Here is a 23879-nt window from a genome sequence, read left to right as displayed (position 1 = left end):
GCAGCTCAGACACTCAGGCCTGGTGGACTGGCAGCTTAGTCACTCAGGCCTGGTGGACTGGCAGCTTAGTCACTCAGGCCTGGTGGGCTGGCAGCTCAGAAGCTGCCAGAAATTATGTCCAAAACAGGTGAGAGACTGTGAGAGAGAAGGGGGAGAGGGTGGAGAATCAATTTTAGACATTTTTCATCTTTTTCTGCAGATCACAGCAATGAAGGAAGAAAGTCTATCCTGGCCTGGATCTCATAGGGAGCAAATGAAGGGAGGGAGAAAAATACTGGGGTGAGGTTTGATACTTGCAGTGGGAATGCTGATGGGCCAAAGGGACTCCTGGGCTAGTACAGGCCTGATGCGCTGAAGGGGCTCTTTAAAAAGAAATCTCAGTGAAATCTCAGTGAAAGGCACTTTTTCTGGACTTTTCCTGGCCTCGCACTGGACGTTTGGGCCAAAATGCTCCTCCTATGGGCATTTTGGGCAAAAGGGACTGGTTTCTCGGCTAATAGGGGCCTTGTGGGCCGAAATTCATGGTTTCAGGCAGGCCAAACAACTCATTTCATTTCATTTCCAATGGCATTCAAGCACAGGGCAGGCCGAATAGCTCATTGCATTTTCATTTCACTTCCAATGCCATTGCAGTTTCAAGTACAGGGCAGGCCAGGCCAAACAGCTGATTGCATTTTCACTTCATTTCCATTGCCATTGCAGTTTCAAGCACATGGCAGGCTCAAGTCAAACAGCCCATTGCATTTTCACTTTATTTCCATTGCCATTGCACTTTCAAGCACAGGGCAGGCTCAAGCCAAACAGCTTATTGCATTTTCACTTCATTTCCATTGCCATTGCAGTTTCAAGCACATGGCAGGCTCGAGCCAAATAGCCCATTGCATTTTCACTTCATTTCCATTGCCATTGCAGTTTCAAGCACAGGACAGGCTCAAGCCAAACAGCTCATTGCATTTCCACTACATTTCCATTGCCATTTCAGTTTCAAGCACAGGGCAGGCCAAACAACTCATTTCATTTTAATTAAGGGCTAACAAATAATTTATTCAAGTACATTGCATACTCACAGTGTTCTGTAGTTTCCTAGCTCAGACAGAAAGTCGTGACCACTCCCTCACCATCTTGCAGAAAGACTGAGCCACGTCCACACTTCCGGCTTCTATAGTCCCTCCCACCAGAAGGGGTGTGGCCTTCATGGCGGTGATTGACAGGAGAGAGAATCTCAAAAAAAATTTAAACACAAATAAACCTTTTATTTTTTATCGATGGGAAAAATTCTCGGGGCCTGCGCAGCGGAGGAGGACTCTGAGTAAGATGGCCAAAAAATCACAGCCATATGTGGTAGCGTTTTTTTCTAAAATCAAAGCACAGTGCAAACAGGAAGTGGTCAAGATGAGACTTATAATTATCCATTAGTACTAAGGAAACTAAGTGGTGCTAAATGCAAAAATGTATAAATTGGTATGCATTATATTTAATTTCCAAAATGCCATTATGTTGAATGAGGAAAAGCTGTCCACAGATTGTATTGTGTCTCAGAACCACTCTTAAAGATGAAGACCAACTATGTACTATGATTCTCATGCTCAATCATTGTAACGGTAAGTAGCGGTAAGTGGAGTGAAGACCAAGCGGTTGTATGTAAAAGGGATTTAAACCCTTCCTCCAATGAAGTTATAATGGCAGAGCTGCCACCATTTCAAATAATCCATGTTAGATTATACCTATTGAGCATAAAATCAAGCTACTAAGCAAAGTAAGGCCTCATTGACAAGGAAATACTGCAAACGCACAGCGGAGCAGGCGAACTCTGTGATGAGAGAAACAGAGCAAGGTTTGAATATTCCTGTTGTTACATGTGTCTATTTTCAAAGCTCATAATGAACACAGGAACACACTTTGGGAATTAGACAGTATGCCGTTCGCAATCTTCCATCCCCAAGGATGAATGGATTTACAGAACCAAGCTGTAGTTGAAAATGTCCCTGTTTTGTGGTTCACACCATATTTTAGTGGCAATATTTTACAACAGTACAGTGCTTTAATGGTTGCAAATGCTGCTTGTATCAGCAATCCTGGAATTTATTTACCAAAAATGAATTTGTTCAGTACTTGAATGGTGACATGCCTGAAACACACATTGATAAGTTGTTAACTGACTGGTTAGGTGCTTAATATCCCGTAGCTGCAAATGTGGCAGCAGATTGAGTTCATCACGATTCCTACAATAAACACAGGGCTTGAATTATTCAGTTTTTAGTTAAGGTTTGACCTTTTTGTTCATTATTACTACTGTACCATGTAATGGCAAATTTGGTATTTCCGGCTATTCAATTGTTAAAAAAAAGAGCAACTGTTTATATTTTTGATTTATTAAATAAATTATAACAAAATGAATACTAATAACTAGATTACCTCTACATTTAAAGTAATCGTGCCACATTTTATATTATCCTAGGTGTTTTTTGTTAAATTCCCCCTCAACATACCACCGCTTATTGTATTAGTGTTACATATCCTTCAATAAATGTGATTGATCAGCAATTAATCTTCATAAGGATCTGAAAGCCCCAGTCTTGAAACAAAATGTATTATCATGTGTATATATGGTCATTGATTCATACAATGTGGAAAAAGGTACTTCAGACCAACTTGCCAATCAAAAGCTACACTAGTCGCACCTGCCTGTGTTTGGCCCATATCCTTCTAAACCTATACTATCTATTAAATATTACGTTGTGATAGTTCTTACCTCAACTACCTCCTCCAGCAGCTCGTTCCATATACCTACCATCTTTTGTGCAAAAAGGTTGCCCCTCGGGTTCCTATTAAGTCTATCTCCCATCACCTTACACATACTGTTTGTACTTTGGTTCTTGATTTCCCCAACTCTGGGAAAAGACTCTATGGATTTACCCTCTCTATTTCTTTCATGATCTTATACATCTATATAAGATCACCCCTCATCCACCTACACTCCAAGTAATACAATCCTCGCCTGCTCAACCTCTCCCTGTATTTTTGCCCCGTGAGTCCTGGCAATATCCTCATAAATCTTCTCTGCACCTTTTCCAGTTTAACAATATTATTCAGGGTGATCAAAACTGAACATACTCTAAATGTGGCCTCACCAATGTCTTGTACAACTGTAACATGACATCCCAACTACTATAGTTAATACTCTAACTGATGAAGGCCAATGTGCCAAAAGCCTTCTTGACCACCTGTATACTTGTAATGTCACTTTCAAGGAACTATATACCTGCACTCCCAGATCCCTCTGCTCCACAACACTCTCCAGAGCCCTGCCATTCACTGTGGAGGTCCAGCCCTGGTTAGACTTCATAGTATGCAACACCACGCATTTATCTGTATTAAACTGCGTTAAAGATTCCTCAGCCCACCTGCCCAACCGATCAAGATCCTGCTGCAATTTTTGTCAACCATCTTTGCTTTGGTCCTCAATCCATTATATAGTAAACAAAATAAGAATCCGTATCGACAAGTAGTCTTAGGGGGTGTTTATTAAGACACTGGTTAAGCCAATAAATCCTTAATTAAGAATTGTTCTATTTGTTTTAAATATGCGAAATCAAGTTGCTTTACCAGATGTCCAGTCTTGTCATAGAGTTAAACTGCCTCTCAACCAAACTTGTCTGTGGCAACTAAGATTTCCATCTGTGCTCATCACATTTGCCCATATCCCACTAAACATTCCCTTTCCATGGACCTATCTTCTCCCCTCTCCCATCAGGCAAGAGTTATAGAAGTGTGAAAACGTACACAGCCAGATTGGAGGACAGTGTCTTCCCAGTTGTTATCAGGCAACTGAACCATCCTATTAACAATTAGAGAGCTATTGTTGATAGAACTATTCCCTTCATAATCCATCTGTATACCATGGATAGCCCGATTGTAATCATGTATAGTCTTTCCATTGACTGGTTGGCTATATAATAAACTAAACTGAACAAAAAATATCTGATGTCCTTTCAACATTTTAATTAAATGTGCTTCTACAGCTTCATGCATCAATTGGGAAATACATAGAAGTACTCACATCGTGAGAAACATAGGAGAGTAGGTAAATGTATATGGAACATAGAAAGTTACAGCACAGGGAACTGGCCCTTCGGCCCATGATGTTTGTGCCGAACTTGATGCCGAGTTAAACTGATCTCATCAGCCTGCACATGATCCATATTGCTCTATTCCCTACACTTCCATGTACCTATCTAAAAGCCTCTTAAACACCACTATCGTATCTGCCACCATCACCATCCCTGGCAATGTGTGCCCGGCATCCATCTCTCTGTGTAAAAAAAAAATGGCCTGCTCCTGTCCATGATACTTTCCTCCTTTCATTTTATCATGATGCCCTCTAGTGCAGGATATTTCTACCCTGTGGAAAAATGTTTTGACTCTCGACCCTATCTATGCCTCTCATAATTTGACATACTTCTATCAAGTCCACCTCTCAACCCCCGAAGGTACGGGTTATCCTACTGATGTTGGGGACATTGCCCCTTCTGAAAAATGTTTCAGTTTAGATAGACTGGTTTCACCTCTCACTTGGCTGCACCAGTGCCAGGTTATCATTAGCAATACAATACAATACAATACAATACGGTTTATTTGTCACATTGCACATAAGTGCAAGTGAAATGAATTTGCCAGCAGCGGTACAATAAAAGAGAACACACAAAAACACAATAAAAATTTAACATAAACAACCACCACAGCATTCATCACTGTGCTGGAAGGCACACAATTTGGCCAGTCCTCCTCCATTTTCCCCCGTGGTCGGGACCTCAACCCTCCGCAGCCGTTTCTGCGGGCGTCCAGATGGTAAAAGGACAAGGTACAAGTCCAGGTAAGTCCAGAGTCGGCTCTTCCCCACCGGAGACCGCGGCTTTAAGTTGGTGTAGGCCGCAGGTCGGCGGTCGAAGATTTAAAGTCCCCGCCGCGCCGCAGCCAGAAGCACCGCAGACCGCAGGGTTGGCAGTCGAAGCTCCCCTCCAGGGATGATGGTAATTCCACGCTGGGTCCGCGGTAGAAGTTGGCCGCGTGCCGGCAGTGATGGCTTCTTCTTCCCCCGGGTCCCCCACGAGGGATCCCGGGCTGCAGACGCCGCGCCAGCTGGAACTGTGCAGACCGCGGCTTCAGGCTGCCGGCTGGTTATAAACCACCAGATGCACAACTAGTAGCTGTGGCCATCCAATCTTTATACTTTTTCTTTCTTCATTTACTCAGTTTACAATCACATTTCACTGTGGTTTTGTTTTGGTTTAATTTAGTTATATTTTCAGCTTTTTAATCCCTTTCATCCCCTTAGACAAAATCAGATGCAATCTGCCGTGAATCGCCACAGCCCCACAACCTGTATCAGGATTGTTTCTGAGATTTGTCTCACCAGAGGACAAGGTGGATGTTTATCAGACCAGTCTGCCATATCCATTAGCCAGGCAGACGTGTCCACCACCTTGAGCAGGTCAAAGGAAAAGCTTTCTTCCACCTTTAGGACTCTTGTTTTTTCTCCTCCCGAGGAAAAGGTACATGTTGAACAGGTACATGGATAGGAAAGGTTCAGAAGGATATATATGCCAAATGCAGGCTTATTGGATTGATGTAGATGGAGCATCACGATCAACGTGGGCAAGTTGGGCCAAAGGGACTGTTTCCATGCTATATGACTAGGACTATTTGACTCGATCTTGATCTGCTAACTTGCAACAATATTAATAAACTGGCGTATTTGGAAGTATATGGTGATAGACATGTTCAGAGCTGTACCCCAATAGGTGGCTGTGCAACATGCAGCTAAATTTCTTGAATGAATTGTGGATTTTCTTCTTGAAAAAAATTGGAGTTTGGCATGGTTCTCAATTATAGGTTTTATCTTGATGTTGTGCCTGAGGCAAAGTAACAGCAATAAGGCTGTGTGAGGGATTGGTGCAGGTGAGAAATTGATTGAAACTGGAGATACTTTCTGACGGGTAATATTTGGGTTTACCACGAATGGCTTAATACTGCAACCTTTTGCATGACTGGCCTGGGAACTTGTTTTAGTAGAAAGCATTTTATCGGGATGCATCACAGCATGGTTTTGGAACTGCCCCATCCAAGACTGCACAAAACTGCAGAGAATTGTGAACCCAGCCCAGACTATCACACAAACCGACCTCCCTGCCATTGAATTGAATTGAATCCTTTATTTGTCATTCAGACCTTTCTGTCTGAACGAAATGTCGTTGCCTGCAGCCATACATGTAATAATAAACAACACACAATAAACACAAATTAACATCCACCACAGTGAGTTCACCAAGCACCTCCTCACTGTGATGGAGGCAAAAGTCTTAGGGTTGCTGTCTCTTCCCTCCTCTTCTCCCTCTGCGCTGAGGCGACACCCCACCAGGCGATGGTAAGTCAGTCCTGCGGTTCAAGCTCCGCGGCCCGGGGGTGGTCGAAGCTGCCGCCCTCCAGTCCAGCGGACGCAGTTGTTGCCACGGGAGCTCCGGAAAACAGGCTTCAACCTGTGACCCGCGAGCTCCCGACGATGTCATCCACTGGCCCGCGGCCGAGCCCCGGATTCAGGTCACCGCCGCCAGAACGCCGCCTCAGCCAGCGGAGCACCGTCTCCGCCCCGCACCGGGCCGCACCCACGGGAGCGTCTCAGCCCCGCACCAGGCCGCCCACACGGGAGCGCCTTCCAGCCGGGAGCCAGGCCGTCCTCACAGGAGCGCCTTCCAGCCGGGAGCCGGGCCGTCCTTACAGGAGCACCTTCCAGCTGGGAGCCGGGCCGCCCACACGGGAGCACCTTCCAGCCGGGAGCCGGGCCGCCCACACGGGAGCACCTTCCAGCCGGGAGCCAGGCCGCCCACACGGGAGCGCCTTCCAGCCGGGAGCTGGGCCGCCCACACGGGAGCGTCTCAGCCCCGCACCGGGCCGCCCACACGGGAGCCGGGCCGCCCTCACAGGAGTGTCTCAGCCCCGCGCCGTCCACCCTCACCGGAGCGCCGAGTCGTGCCGCTGCCCGAACGCCACCGCAGCTCGAAGACGGCCAGCCTCGCGTTGGTGAGTACTGGCTGGCTCTACCTCCGGAGCCTCGAGGTCGGTCGCAGGTTGGAGGCCGCCAGCTCCGCCATTAGGCCTCAACTCAGACGGGGGAAGAGAAGGGGGATACGACAAGAAAGTCGCATTCCCCCGAAGGGAGAGACAGAAAGCCCTGTTTCACCCCCCCCACCACACACATAACACAACCTAATAACCAAAAGTTTGACTGAACAAGACAAAAAAAAGAACACAAAAAAGTAAAAACAGACAGACTGCAGGCGAGCCGCAGCCGTTTCACAGCACCGCCACTTCCGGACTTCACGCTTCCTCAGCAAGGTCATGGACAAGTCTCACCCTGGTCACTCCCTCATCTCCTCTCTCGCAACAGGTAATAGGTACAGGAGTGTGAAAACATACCTCGAGTTTCAGAAACTGCTTCTTCCCAGCTGTTATCAACCATCCTATCAACAATTAGAGAGGGGTCCTGAGCTACCATCTATCTCACTGGAGAATCTCGGGCCATCTTTAATCTGACTTTTCTGTACTTTATCATGCACTAAATGTTATTCCCTTTATCCTGTATCTGTATAATGTGGTTGGCTTGATTGTAATCATGTATAGTCTTTCTGCTGACTGTATAACATGGAACACAAAACTTTCCACTGTACCTCGGAACACGTCAATAAACTAAACTAACAAATTATTCTGGTCAAAGTGGCATTAATAAAGCAGTAAAAGCCACAAAATGGGATCATGGGTACAGTCAACACTCCATCTAACCACTGCCATCTCTCCATGGGACCTTCCCCTGGACATCTAGCCTATCAGACCTTTCAGGCTTTCAACATTTTGATCATTGCACAAATCAGTCATCAGAAAGGTCACTAACCCAGAACGTGAAATCTGCTTCTTTGCTCCACAGATGCAAACTTACCAGCTGAGCATTTCCAGCATTTTCTGTTCTTTGTGCTACGTCCACCTACTGGCAGTTTTATGAGAACAAGTAGGCACAGCATGCACTGCACATACTCTACCCACACACTCTGCCAATGAATAACTCGAGCAGCAGTCTTTAAAAGTACAGCTGCAGGACATGGTAGAAATGATCAAACAAATCTAGGTTTTATTTTGTGAAATTGGAAGGAGCAGGGTGGTGGGTTTTTTTCCGATTCAATCAAAAGTCTGGACCATTCTCTCACCAGCTAGTCCTGACCTCCCATCTAGCTCATTGGAGACGTTTGAATTATCGTTAATAATTTCCTTTATCTGTACAGGTGGATGGCTTGAATATTCTTGTATATTATTTTTTGACTGGATAGCACACAATAAAAGCTTTTCACTGTACATTAGTATTTGTGATAATAAACTAATCTAAACGGAACCATTTTATCTCTCCTTCCCCTACCACACACAATTCTTTATCCTCCCGAGCCAATGTAAGGCTAGAATTGTCAGAGCTGTTCATGGACAAGTATGGCACAGGAACACGCCCTGCAGCCCACAACATTCGTGCCAAATATGAAACGAAAATGAACTAATCTCCTCTGCCTACACATGATTCTTACCCCTTCATTCCCTGCATATCCATGTGGCTTTTTAAAAGCCCCTTAAACACTACTGTCATATCTATCTCCATATCACCCCTGGCAGCGTGTTCCACCTACCCACCAGACTTGGTGGACAAAAACTTGCCCTGCATATCATCCTTAAACTTTGCCCATTTCCCCTTAAAGCTATACCCTCTGGTATTTAACACTTCCACCCTGGGGGGAAAAGGATCTGCCTAAATTGTATGAATCTGGAGTTGCAAATTGCAGCACGATGTCCATCTGTAACATGTAGCCGGAGAGCAAGACTGACAGGAGATCGGATCACAAAATGGTTCACAAGAACTTACTCTTCAGCCCCTCGGATGTCCTTCTGGAATATCCTCCTTGTTTCCATGGAATTGGTGAGATAGGATTCCCTGTAATTTAAGGTCCAGAAAGTTTTGTGAGGAAGGTAGCTATTGTTTAGCTGTGAAGATTTTTTTTTTTGACTGGAAAATTTAATGGAGTTTTCCCTTCATGGAATTTAACCTGACATCTAAACCTAAAACCAGATGATCTGGCCAGCATCGTAGCGATAATTCAGGGTGTTTGTTACACAGCAATTGTTTGCTGCTTCTCTTGTATGATGACTTGCTCTTTTGCACCAATCCTCTTTCTTGGGTGGATCCCTGGGTTGAGGATCACTTGCTTCCACTCTATATTGAGGGGAGATGAGAGGTGAAGGTGGGATCTGATGCCCATTCCACGTGCTGGGCAAGAGATGCTTGCTGAGGCAGGTGGTTAGATCTTTTTGAAGGTGGTAAGGACATGAGGTTCTTAAATCTGTCCTTTAAATTTCCATCACCATTTTGATTGCTGAGGGACTACGGATTACCATTAGCAGTTGGATTTTTCCAAGAAGATTTTGAGAACATCCCTTCCACATCTTGTTGAAATGCAACTCAGAAAAAAGTTTCTGTTTCGGGAGTTTGGTGGGAATGATTTGAGCAGAGATGGCTGAGTTTGGGTCTAGTCTCTGTTTTTGGCGCTATTGTTCTGAGATGACTCGTATTAGTTTGCTTATATTGACAGTGGAATTGGAGTGGTTTGAAGAGTCATTAACTAGTATCACGTCAGTGCTTTGCGTGTTAAGAGTCACAGAAGTACATGGGAGAGCAAGGTTAGTGCTGCCCAGCAGTTCATGAACTTTATGGTATGTTCTTGATCTTGACATGTTTGTTTCCTCTGTTGACCAAAGGCTGCGCTGGTGCACTGAATGTAATAGGAAATGGCATCACTGATCTCTGCCTTCATTGAAAATTGGCTCAGAAGAAATGAGAAATGATCCATGTCTTTCAGGATCTTGTGGATTTTTATTGTCGGGATTGTTATTGTGTAAGTGGGGACAAGTTATTAGAACATCTTTATGTTGCTGATTTCTAAATACCTGGCCCATTCTCCCCATATATTTCAACAGGTAATTTGGAGTCTCCAAAGATGAAAATGTCGTCTGCCTACTGACTTGGTTCTGTTGTAAAGAGAACATGTTGTCCTGTAAATCTGCTTCTCTCTAGTAGGAAGCTTGTTTGACTTGTGTAGCAATGTTGAGATGGGAGTAATTGCATAAACATTGGGGCAATGATGCAGCCAAGCTTGACAGCGATGAGATTTGGTATGTTTGACCTTGTTTGAACTCATGTTTTGCTTGGCACCTTGCTGCAGATATTTAGCCTTTAGGGATACTGGGTAGAAACAGTCCCATTCAGCCCAGCGGGCCCATGCCAACCTACATCACCCTCTACACTAGCACTATCCTACATATGAGGGACAATTTGCAATTTACAGAAGCCAATTAACCTAAAAACCTGAACGTCTTCAGAGTGTGGGAGGAAACTAGAGCACCCAGAGAAAACCCACCAGGTCACAGGGAGAATGTACAGACAGTACCTTTATTGAATATCGAATTCGGGTCTCTGGCTATGTAAGGCAGCAACTCTACCACAGTGCCTCTCATGTAGATAAGTAGTCAAGTAGCCATTAGCCATAAGGGCTATATCTATGGCCTCCACTGCCTTCTGTGACAGGACAGACCACAGATTCACAACTCTCTGGGTGAAAACGTTTTTCCTCTTCTCAGACCTAAATGGCTTACCACTTATTCTTAGACTGTGACCCCTGTGACTCCTTGTGGATCTGGACTCCCGCAACATCGGGAACATTTATCCTACACCTAGCCCGTACAATCCATTAAGATTTATAATTTGTTTCATAAAATCCTCTCTCATCTTTCTAAATTCCAGTGAATACTAGCCCAGTCGACACATTCTTTCATCATATGTCAGTCCCGCCATCCCGGGAATTACCCTAGTGAACCTACACTGCACTCCCTCAATAACAAGAATGTCCTTCCTCAAATTAGCAGAGCAAAACTGCACACAATACTGCAGGTGTGATCTCACCGGAGCCTTGTACAACTGCAGTAGGACCTCCTTGCTCCTATATTCAAATCCTCTCGCTATGAAGGCCAACATGCCATTTGCTTTCTTCACTGCCTGCTGTATCTGCATGCTTACTTTCAGTGACTGATGTCCAAGGACACCCAGGTCTCGTTGCACCTCCCCTTTTACTATTCTGAAACAATTCAAATAATAATCTGCCTTCTTGTTCTTGCCACCAAAGTGGAAAACCTCACATTTATCCACATTATACTGCATCTGCCATGCATCTGCCTACTCAACCAACCTATCCATCACCCTGCAGCCTCATAGCACACTTGGAGATGTTACATTTAATTCCCTAGTCTAAATTGTTAATATATATTGTAAAGAACTAGGGTCCCAGCACTGAGCCTTGTAGAACCCCACTAGTCACTGCCTGCCATTCTGAAAAGGAACCGTTAATTCCTACTCTTTGCTTCCTGTCTGCCAACCAGTTCTCTCTCCATGTCCGTACCCTACCCCCAATACAGGTCGGTGGGGGCGCTGCGAGTCGGCAGCCCTGCCAGCAGCGTGTTTGTTATTTTGACTTTTTTGGTGTGTCCAAATGTTAGTTTGGGTGTCTCTCGGTATGTCTTGTGTAGGGGGTGGTTTGGGGGGGGAAAATGGGGGAACCGCTTTTGGTTGCCTCCTCGATGGAGAGGCAACTTTTTCCGTGTCGCCTCCCTCGCGGCCTAACAGCTTGGATTGGAGCGGCCCGGAGTCGGACCCGGAGCATCAGCAGCGGGCACAGCGTGGACTTTTGATCATCCATTGCAGAGCGGGCAAACGCTTGCCAGGGGTCGGCAGAGAGGAGTGCTCCGATCGCTGGCCTGATGACTTTGGCATCATGGGGCTGTGGTCTACGGAGCCTCTAGCCGCGGGCGGGACATGGACCTACCATCCGGAGCCAGGGATCCCTTGGCGGGGATCACCAGAGAAGAGCTCCGATCGCCGGCCTGTGGCCTATAACATCCTAAAGCCGCGGTCTCCGGTAGGAAAGTGCCGATTCGGGACCTCCAAGCCATGGAGTGTGTTTGACCGTCCCGACTTCGGAGTTTTGGTCATCCCGACGAGAAGGCCTGTACATCAGGCCGTCCGTAGTGTCGACTACGGAGTGTTCATGGCCCTGACCACGGGTGAACAAAGGAGGAGGGCTGGCTGAACTTTGTTGCCTTCCACCACAGTGAAGAATGCTGTGGTGGATGTTTGTGTTAAATCTTATTATATATTGTGTGTTCTTTTTAAGTGTATCACTGCTGGCACATTAATTTCATTGCATTTACGGGTGCATGTGATGAATAAAATTGACTTTGATTTTATCATGTGCTCTAATTTTGTACACTTAACTTGATACTATAAAATTATTGCATCTGTCAAATGTGTCAAACATATAAAATTATAAAAGGACTGAACAAGCTAGATGCAGGAAAAATGTTTCCAATGTTGGGCGAGTCCAGAACCAGGGGCAACAGTCTTCCAATAAAGGGGAGGCCATTTAAGACTGAGGTGAGAAAAAACTTTTTCACCCAGAGAGTTGTGAATTTGTGGAATTCCCTGCCACAGAGGGCAGTGGAGGCCAAATCACTGGATGGATTTAAGAGAGAGTTAGATAGAGCTCTATGGGCTAGTGGAATCAAGGGATATGGTGAGAAGGCAGGCACGGATTATTGATTGGGGACGATCAGCGATGATCGCAATGAATGGTGGTGCTGGCTTGAAGGGCCGAATGGCCTCCTCCTGCACCTATTTTCTATGTTTCTATGTGTGAAGGATGTGTGAAGGATATTCGCTCACAAGCCCCTGTGATGCCAAGAAGGACATGATACTGCATACCCTGCATACCATTTACAGTTGTCACATGTGGAGATCATGTACATTGTGTCTTTAATGGATGGAATGGCTGTGATTCAGGGAATTGTTCATCTGTCAGGAGGAGATGATGATTGGGGAGATCTGGTGATGACTTTGCTTGTGGCCGGCCATAGGGTGATGATGATGTTTCGGAGGTATCCCATTTAAAGTCATAGATGGAGCCATTGAGTCATGCAGTGTGGAAACAGGCTCTTTGGCCAAATTTACCCCCACTGGCCAACATGTCCCATCTACATTGGTCCCACATGCCTGCATTTGGCCCATATCCCTCAGAACCTGTCCTATTCATGTACCTGTCTAATTGTTTCTTAAATGTTACCATAGTCCCAGCCTCACCTACCTCCTCTGGCAACTCGCTCCATACACCCACCACCCTTCGTGTGAAAAGGTTACCCCTCAGATTCCTATTATACCTTTCCCCCTTCACCTTATATCTATGTCCTCTGGTTCTCGATTCCCCTACTCTGGGCAAGAGACTGTGCGTCTACCCGACCTATTCCTCCCATGATTTCTTACACCTCCATAATATCACCCCTCATCCTACTGTGCTCCAAGGAATAGAGTCCCAGTCTGCTCAACCTCTTTCTATAAGCTCAAACTCTCGAGTCCTGGTAACATCCTCGTAAATCTTCTCTGTACCTATTCCAGGTTGGTTTCTGGAAGCCGGTCACAACTGTGGCATTTCTAAGCTCCCACGGTCCTCCTCTTCCCAGACATAGGAAGCGGGGTTGTGAATTTGTGGCTGAAATCACAAATCGTGTGTTTCAGCAGGAGTACCATCTGCTACTGAGGCCTTGTTGTTTTCTTGTTGGCATGTGGCCTTTTCAATTCTTGCAGGTTTTATCAAGCTGGAGTGGATTAACAGTGGATCTTTAGTTGAAAATTGATTTCGGACATCCTCAGGCTGTGAAAGGAGCAATCTAAACACAATGTTATTAACGGATGCCACAGGTGGCATACTCACCCATTCTATTGTGGATATAATATATATATAATTACAGGCATGTTTATTTCTGCTTTGTAATTTGATTAAGCAACAGAAAATGTTGGGAAATAAAGACACAAAGTGTTGGAATAACTCAACGGATCAGGCATCATATGTGGGGAACGTGGATAGCTGAGTTTCATGTCGGGACCCTTCAGATTGATTGTGGTGGGGGGGGGGGGGTGAAAGCTGGAAGGGAGTTGGGAGCAGGACAAGCCTTGGCAAGTGATGGGTGGATACAAGTGAGAGGGTCCTTGATAGGCAGATGGTTGGACCAACACGAAATAAAAAGACATAAGGTGTGAGATAAGGATAGAAGAGTTGTGAATTGTGATGACAGGATAAGGAACGGAGATGGAGGGGAGAAATGGGTGCAAGTCCGGTTGGGGTATAGCCCAAGTCTAGGAGGGAGATGAAATGTGGGAAATAAAGGGGGAAGGGTGGTTTCCCATACTGACCTTTCTGTCCTGGGCAGCCACCACCACCACCATAGTGAGGCCATGATCAAACTGGAGAAACAACACCAACAACATTGGGTAACTTACAATCCAACAGAATGAACTTTGTCAACTCAAATTTTAGATGACTAAAACCAGCATCCACAGTTCCTTGTTTCTAAAAAAACAATACTGGAAAGTGGCGTAGAGCCAATTGACTTTTCATCAGAATTATGCAGTCAAAATGTCATTGATCTGAAATATTAACTTTTTTTATCTCCGCAGATTATGCCTGACCCTTTTTATTTAAGATTTCCAGTGTCCAGTTTTATTTTATTGCTTTTCATGATTTGGTTTCTAGTTTTACCTCCTATGTGTTTACATTTCTACAGACTGTGATTAGGTGGATCCAGTTAGATGGGCAAATGCCAGAATCACAGACATGTGAGACCTCTTCCTGGATGAGGTGGCTTCCTCTATCCTGTGTGTTCATATGTTGCTGTCAGTAACAACTTTAAAATTTCAGGAGCATGGAAACTGGTCAAGAGCTGCAAGCAGTAATTATTAATGTCATTTTCTCCGGAAGTTCATGTGTGTTCACTGGAAAGTGTCTCAACATTCACTGTATTGGGCTGCACGGTAGTACACTGATAGAGTTGCTGCCGTACAGCGCCATAAACCCAGGTTCTATCCTGACTGCTGTCTCTACGATTTGTACGTTCTCCCCATGATCTGCGGGGGAGTTCTCTGGATGCTCCGGTTTCCTCCCACACTTCAAAGACATACAGGATTGTAGGTTAATTGGCTTCAGTAAAAATTGTAAATTGTCCCTTGTGTATGTGTAGGATAGTGCTAGAGTAACGGGGATCGCTGGTCGGCATGGATTCGGTGGGCCGAAGGGCTGTGTTGTATCTCTAAATTAAACTAAAAAAAATTAAACTAAATATTTTTTTAAGCCAGAAAATAAAAGCACTGTTGGATTTGTTGAAGAATAAAATCAGTAATACTCTGGAAACACTTCCTTTTCTCCAGAGATGCTGCCTGACCCATTGAGTTACTCCAGCATTTTGTGTCTATAAACAGTAGGCCTTCTCTGTTGCCTTTGTTCATTTGTTACTGTGTACAGTTCCTCAGGTGAAGAGCACGTTAACTAAGTTGTGATTGTGTTTTCAGGGAAATTATGACGGTGAACTTCATAAGCATCCACAGCTTGAAGCTGACCTGGCAGCCGTGCGAGAGATCTATGGACCTGGTGCAGTATCCCTCAGGTACACTCTCCTATCATGTAGTTTGATTAAGAGTGAACAGCCTTGCAGTAGAGATGATAGGAATGTTTTCACTCATTGCGTGCTTTTAATATCTGTTCGCTTGTGGTACACATTATTCGATATCTAAAACTATTCTGGTGGTCAGTTTTATTTTTACAATCTTTCAGCAGCTTTGAGGCAAAGTTAGAAAGAAGTACAAAACAATTTTCAATAGCGAAGCTCAGATCAGAAATCTATTTTTTTTTAATTATACAATTTATTTATTGTCATTTGAACCTCAAAAGAAGTTCAAACGAAATTTGGTTTCTGCAGTCATACAACAAGAAAAGAACCAAGACACACAACCAACACAATTTACACAAACATCCATCACAGTGAATCACCTCCTCACAGTGATGGAAGGCAAAGTCCTGTCTCTCCCCTGTGTTCCATTCTTCTCCCAATGTTAAATCCCCCGGCGGGCGATGTAAGGCCCCACTCCGAATCTTAATGTTGGAGCCCCCGGCAGGCGATGACGTCCCGCAGCCGTTAAAGTCGCACCGGGTGATGCAAGACCCCGCTCCAGGTAATTTTCAACCCCGCAACTCGGGCGGGAGAGGTTGCCGTTGCGGTAGCTCCGAAAAGCTCCCGATGTCACCGTCCACCGGACCTGCGGCTGGAGCCTCCAAGCACCGGAGTCGGGTCGCAGCCACACGCCACCACAGCTCTCCACATTCCGAAGCCGGCCAGCCCCACGATGGTAAGTCCGTATGCTCCGCGACTGGACCCCCCAGTGATACCTAAACGGAACCAAGTATGGAGAATACTGACCTCTGAGTGTGCCTGATATATTTATCACTGCTCGTTAATTGTATTCAATAGTTCAATAGGTCTTTATTGTCACGTGTACCCTGAGGAACAGTGAAATTTGACTTTACCATACAGTCAAACCAAAAAAAAATCAACAAGATACAGAATTACATAAAAATTAAACATAACCAGCCACCACAGTGGCGTGTGAGAATCCCCAGGGCACACAGCAAAAGCAGAGAGCCACAGCCATCAGTCCAATGTCTGGGTCACACACACGCTCTTCACCGTGATGTGTCCAGAGTTGCACCAACCGCTTGTCGCTCTCTCTGCAGTCTGTGAACAGTCAGAAAGCCTTTCCGCACTCGCACCAGACTCCAGGACGCTCCCCTGGCGCGATGTTCCTGCACTCACGGCAATTGCTCCCTCCCCACCAGCGCAGGCAGCATCCATCTTGCTTTCGGTGACCTCACACGCCTCACTGTGATGGAAGGCGAACAACTTTTACCACCTTCCTCCTATTCTCCCGCGGTCGGGGCGATCGAAACATCCGCAATCGGCGATCGAACCCCCCTGCAACGAGGCGATTGAGACTCCCGCGATCGGGGTGGTCGAACCTCCTATAGCTGGAGTTCCCAAAGCCAATCCCTAACAAAGGGACCACCAGCTCCACGATGTTAGGCCGCAGTGCGGATGGAGATACGACACGGAACAAGTGGCATCTCCGTCAAGGAAAGAGATAAAAACAAGTTTCCGCCAACCCCCACATAATACAAAAACTAAAGATTAGCTAAAACATACAAATAAAACAGACTAAAAACAACAGGCTGTTGGCGAAGCTGCCACTCACGGCAGAACCAAGTACGGAGATATAATTGGCTGAATAAGGGGTTTATTCATACATGTCAGAAGCGTGTCAAACTGAATGAATGTTCCAAGTGTTGAAAATTGCAGTGTCGGGACAATGTTGATATCTCTGTTTTCTATTGCACTCTTTGTGGCTATTATTCTCCCCTGTTGTCAGGCAAGATGATGGGATCATGGAAATGTTCACACTGTAAGTACACATAAGCTGCTAGCAGAGAATATCATGATGACCGTTTGTTAAAGTGATTTCCATTTGTTTTTCTACTCGCAGCCAAAAATCTTGACCCTTTCCCACACCAAGATAATCCTAACATTTGCGAATCTCAGTGCCTTGCCATCTGGTCCACATAACTCCTGTGGCTCACTCACCTGAGCTCAGACCTGAATTTAAAGAAGCACTCTCAAGGAATAATGCCAGATTAGCAAAGCAAGGTTTTGTTAGTTTCAATGCAGGAATGATATAGACGGTTTTAATTGCAGGTATTTACTTTTAAGTCTGCGAATAGAACACAATTTCAGATATTCAGTATGTTGCAATTCCTAAATGTAATCCATAAAGATACATGATGGCCATCAAGGAGATAACATTGAGATAGTTTCTTCATATTCAGCATGATTTCTGTTTTTTTTCATAAAGATTGTAACTAAAATATAAAATGGATGCCATTTTAAACACATAATGCATTATAACAATAGTACATTTTGTTTCTATAGAGTGCAAAATCACCAAACGGAAGTTTTTAGTTCGCAACTAATAAACATCAATTGTTTGTGAGAGGAAGGGAGAAGGCAGGAGAATAGGGTTAGGAGGGAGAGATAGATCAGCCATGATTGAATGGTGGCGTAGACATAAAACCCGAATGGCCTAATTCTGGCCTCACATATGAATTGTATCTTTTGACATTCTGAGATGTTGACAAACAACTTCTGAATAATACATAAATGAATTTTAAGATTTCTGTAATTTTGTTTACCTTGTATATCTATATAATATTAAAACTCTGTGGCTGGACGGCTGTGTGTGTGTGCGTGTTTCTGCCTGACTTGTGGGTGCCAGCCTTTGATTCATTGCTACGCCAACACCAGACCCACAAACGCCCAGATTGTTTCCATTTCGGTAGAGATTTCACTTTTCATTCCAAGTATCCACTCCTCATTAAATTTCATCGTCTTTATGTACACATTTTTAATAAATTCCTTCTCCCCCCTCTCCCACTCACTCATTTTGTCGCCTCCTGCTGGCCAGCGACCATAACGGCTGCTGGCGCCCGCCTCTTGCCTCAAAGACGCCATTTAAAAACAGCCGCACTGCTGAGTCCTGAACGGCTTGAGTTGGAGGACCACGTCTCCCGTCGGGGCTATGGGTAGGGAACGGCTGCGTTGGGGGAGCAGACCCAACGGGTCTGCACTTGGTCTAGTATTATATATATTAACAGATTTTAAAGAATAATGAGAGAATAAGCATTAATGCCCATATTCCTTATAGTTGACAAAACTTTCAAGATTTATGGATATGCCTGTGTATATCTGGAGGGTTTATTGTGTATATGCATGTGGATTTGTGGATATGCCTGTGTAAATCTGGAGGGTTTCTTTTCCATTTTCCAAATGTACATATTGCTGGCAAAGCCTATGTTTTATTTCCCACCTCTAATTGTCCTTGAGAAGATGGAGATAAGGCACATTCTTGAACAGTTGTAATCCATCGAGCAAAGCTATACACACAAGCAATAGACAGAGAATTCTGGGATTTAGACCCATTGACGATGGCAGAACATGTTTCCAAGGTGAGCTGTGTGTGTGTCTGTGAATTGGAGGAAAGCAAGCAGATGTGGCATTTCCATACATCTAAAACCTTGTTGCAGGTTTGTGAGGCCTGTTAAGTAACTGATGCACTGACGCTGTATAGCATAAATGTCTGGAGTAGTGTATGAGATATGATTGTGTTTTCTTGAATGTTGTCAAGCTTTTTGAATGTTGTTGGAACCTGCACCTCTGACTTGTGCCTTGTAGATGGGGAAAAGACGAGCTGTCAGGTGTGAATCACTCGCCACAGTATATTTGTGATTAATGCAGTCTACACCCCCCCCCCCCTCCCCCCTCGTGGTGGGGAACTGAGCAATCACAATTCTATTCAATATTAAGAAGAAGTGGTTAGACTATCTGTTGTCGAAGACACATTGCTGGTACTATTGAGGAACAAATGTTACTTCCTACTTATTAGCAAATTTCACTACGCTTTCCCGTCGAGGGCAACTCATCGGCTTTACCCAAGGTCAGCTGCAATGCGGCTTGTTGCTCTCTGTAAAAATGGGCCCCATTATGAATAATTTTGGAATTTTATTGACTATGTCTGAAAATCAGAACACATTTGTACAGAGATTTCCCTTAAGACATTAAATTAGTGGTCTTCCTCATTTATGATCGCAATATGCATCCATGCATGAATGGATGAACAAGCAGTTCATCACTAATGGAATCAGAGTTATATGGTTATATTATTGTCTACTTCATAATGGCAAAAAAATAAATAAAAATTCTCAGCCACATGACATAATAATACGCAAGATAGATTTTGTGAAGTGAACAGTGCAGTCTTTGGCACGGGTATGAAAATAAGCAGGCTTCATGAGGAGAGAAGCAATCTTAGAGGAAGATAATATGATGGTACTGAGTACTGGCATATACTGAACAAGTCTTGTAACAGTACCAGAGGAAGGGTAAAAGGAGTATCAACAAAAGTATTGTAGAAAAGACAGCCAAATTAACTACCTTCTTCAAAAAGAAAGGTGAAGGTCTTAAAACTATTTACTTGGCGAAAGAGTAAGCTAAAATAAAAGGTTATTGAAGCCAATGAACTCACCCTACAATAAAGCAAAAGACTGAAATTATTTCAATTAAAGTGATTAAGTAATATAGATACGCATTACTGCACAATGCAACAGCAATTTACCCAGGCACTGGAACACTGACAGTTCTGAGAAAGATTAAACCAATTAAATAGTGCTTGTGCTCAATGCATAGAATTGCTAGTGTCTTTGCAGTTTTCATTGGGGCATTATTTATTAAACATGCAGAAATGCTCAAATGTTTGTGGGTTCAAAGGTATTCCTTTCAAATCAGTTGTATTTCTTTATTTTGATACATTTCCATGTCCTGTTATAAAGAGTACATCACTGAGGGAGCCTTTAGGTAATTGAGCTCATATCAACATTAGCCTTCAAGTGACTGAAGTAAAACTCAATGTAATTTAATACATTTCAGAAATTTTAAGGGTTGTACAGAGGGGATATAACTTAAGAATATACAGAATCTATACATCAGTTAGTATAAAGATTTCCCTACCAGAGGATCATATTTGGGTTGTATTTTACTTGGGAGAGAAAACTGTCCCATGCCCACATGCTCAGGCCCAACAACTATGAGATTGAAGGTACACAAAAATGCTGGAGAAACTCAGCGGGTGCAGCAGCATCTATGGAGCGAAGGAAATAGGCAACGTTTCGGGCCGAAACGCTTCTTCAGACTGATAGGGGGTGGCGGGGAGAAGGAAGGAAAAAGGAGGAGGAGGAGCCCGAGGACTGAGGGATGGGAGGAGACAGCCCGAGGGCTGATGAAGGGGAGGAGACAGCAAGGGCTAACAAAATTGGGAGAATTCAAAGTTCATGCCCGCAGGATGCAGACTCCCCAAGCGGAATATGAGGTGCTGTTCCTCCAATTTCCGGTGTTGCTCACTCTGGCCATGGAGGAAACCCAGGACAGAGAGGTCAGACGGGGAATGGGAGGGGGAGTTGAAGTGCTGAGCCACCGGGAGGTCAGGTAGGTTCTTGCGGACCGAGCGGAGGTGTTCGGCGAAACGATCGCCCAACCTCCGCTTAGTCTCACCGATGTAGATCACCTCCATAGATGCTGCTGCACCCGCTGAGTTTCTCCAGCATTTTTGTGTACCTTCGATTTTCCAGCATCTGCAGTTCCTTCTTGAAAACTATGAGATTGATTTCTCCCCTGATTTCATAGCCTGCCTTTGGGGCCAACCTGTGCTTACTCTTACTCCCCTCCCTTTCCCTCCGCTCCCCTCTATTTTCAGTCTAATGACGGGTCCTTACCTGAAATGTCACCCATCATTTTTTCTCCCCCCCCTGTTGGTCTCAATAGTGGACTTGATTTTAAATTACCTAATCTGCTACTGAATTCTGTGATTGCATATGGAACTGAATGGGGATGGTAAGGGGCTGAGAGAAGAATAAAGTGATGGCAGTGGGAGACAATTGAGGGATGCAAGAAGGAGGCACTAGAGGAAGGGGTGGCACCTTCTGTGTGTTTACAATATCTGCCCTGAGCATCTCCTTTCAACTTTGCCCCTCTCACCTTAAAGCTATGCCATCTAATATTTGATTATTTATTAGTTTACTTTAGCTGAGTTTAGTTTAGTATATTGACACGTGTACCGAGGTACAGTGAAAAGCTTTGGTTGTATGCTATCCAGTCTAGCAGAAAGACAATACATGATTACATTCAAGCCATTCACAGTGTACAGATACATGACCCTGGGAAAAAAGTTCTGACTGTCTATCCTACCTATGTCTATCATAATTTCATATATATAATTTCTATAATCAATATTAAAATTTACACGTTCTTCATGATAGGTGGTGTCTTGCACAGTGCAGCTAGTTTCAGATTGCTGATGAGCTGTATGCTAGTTTTTGTTTTAATATATTTGAAGGAAATGGTGAGCAGGAGATGTCTCTGGCAGATAATATTAAGGATAATCAAAAGAGATTTTCTAAGTACATTAAGGGAAAGAGGGTAACCAGAGAGAGAATCGGGCCCCTCAGATATCAGGGCGGTCATCTGTATGGAGCCACAGGAGATGGTCGAGTTCCTCAATTAATATTTCGCTTCTGGTTTTACCAAGGAGAAAGACAGCAAATGGAAGTATCTTGAGAGCCGTCAGTATTACGGATGAGGAGATGCATATAGTCCTAACGCGTATGAAGGTAGACAAAATCTACCGGGCCTGGTCAGATATATCAGAGAACACTGCGGAAAGCTTGATAAGAAATTGCAGGTGCACTCGCCACTGCCTGCCATTCTGACAGGAACCCGTTTATTCCTATTCTTTGTTTCCTGCCTGCCAACCAATTCCCTATCCATGTCAATACTCTACCCCCCAATACCATGTGCTCTAATTTTGCCCACTAATCTCTTGTGTGGGACCTTATCAAAGGCTTTCTGAAAGTCCAGATACTGTTTCTGTCAATTCACAAGGCCCTTCACGAGTCTGGCACTTTGCTCTATGGTCAGATATTTAGAACAGTTTATGCTTAGTCAAACTGTAACTTTGATATGTAATTCTCGACATAAATATTTTCAAATAGATAAGACTCTCTTACAGAAATAAAATGCCCTTTGGTGGCAAGCTACTGCATTTTGATTAGTTTTTTATGTCTCCAGTGATTTATCACTAATTCATCAAAGGCTGTACCAATGCAGGTCTTGAAATTATATTCAAGTGGGGTTTTTCGGTTAGTGCAGATATATTGCTGTACCCTGTCTAAGCAGCTGTGTGTGGGTGTGCATAAAAAATAACTCTAATTCTAGCAATGTTGTTTTGTGTGACACCTAGAACAAGCTCCATTAATATTTATAGCTGTGAATCATTTTGATGCGGTCCGATATCATCAATCAATTCCACGTAACCATTATAATGATTGTGGACATAGATAAATGAGCCATTTCAGTCCATGTGACAGAATAAAGGTGCATCTTTACAGAGTGGTTTCTCTTTCCCACTGTGCAAATATGAAAGAGTAACTCTGCAACCAAATCCCTTCATTGCTTAAAATGCAAAGTGTTGGAGGATCTAAGCAGATTAGATAACTTCTATGGAGGGAATAGACAGATGACATTTCAGGTCAAGATCCTTCTTCAAACTCTGAAGAAGGTCCCCATGCCAAAGTCCCTCCACGGATGTTGTCTGACCCATTGAGCCCCTCAACCACTTTGTATTTTGTTCAAGTTTCCAGCATCTGCAGTTCTTTGTGTCTTGAAATCCCCTCATTTTACACTGTTTGGACCAGACCTTAAATCCAATTAACTCCGATATTTTAATCAAAGAAACAATACAAAGTCTTCTGTGATTCCGCAACCTCTTGCAGACTTGTATACTTTTAGTTGTGGGCAATGGTTAAATGGTTAAAATTTGGTATTGATCAATAGCGTGAGGTATCAAGAGTCAAGTCAAGAGCATTTAATTTGTATCTGTACAGAAAGCAGAATAATGGAATTTCTACTTGCAGCTGCATAACAGGCCTGTAAACGCAATACACATTAATAATATATAATAAACATAAAATTAATAAATTAAGAATCTCAGAACAAGTGCAAAAAAGCAGTCCTTAGTGAAACCGAGGGGAGTCCAAAGTCCATAGTTGAGTTACTGTTGTGTAGTATTCAAGCGCCTGATAGTTGTTTGGAAGAAGCAATTATTTTGTGTTAAATTACTGATGTAATTCTATGTGATATCAGAAATGTAAATGTTGTAGATTTTTTTAGATGGCTTAAGTGAACTCTGTTGACAAATAGTTCTGTGAGAC

At 44.0% G+C, this 23879-nt stretch overlaps 1 protein-coding gene across 1 annotated transcript in view; it reads left to right on the top strand.

Annotated features, from left to right (window-relative positions):
- Nucleotides 1-23879, top strand: part of parp8 (poly(ADP-ribose) polymerase family member 8) — a 398103-nt gene that overhangs the window by 226355 nt on the left and 147869 nt on the right. Inside the window, exon 7 of the mRNA XM_033030967.1 lies at nt 15530-15624. Within this exon, the coding sequence (XP_032886858.1) occupies nt 15530-15624 (95 nt within the window). The remainder of the gene's footprint in view (nt 1-15529; nt 15625-23879) is intronic.

Source organism: Amblyraja radiata, chromosome 1, assembly GCF_010909765.2.
Source record: "Amblyraja radiata isolate CabotCenter1 chromosome 1, sAmbRad1.1.pri, whole genome shotgun sequence".
Classification (NCBI taxonomy): Eukaryota; Metazoa; Chordata; class Chondrichthyes; order Rajiformes; family Rajidae; genus Amblyraja; species Amblyraja radiata.
The sequence above is the reverse complement of the archived record's forward strand: the minus strand, read 5'-3'. Positions and strand labels throughout refer to the sequence as shown.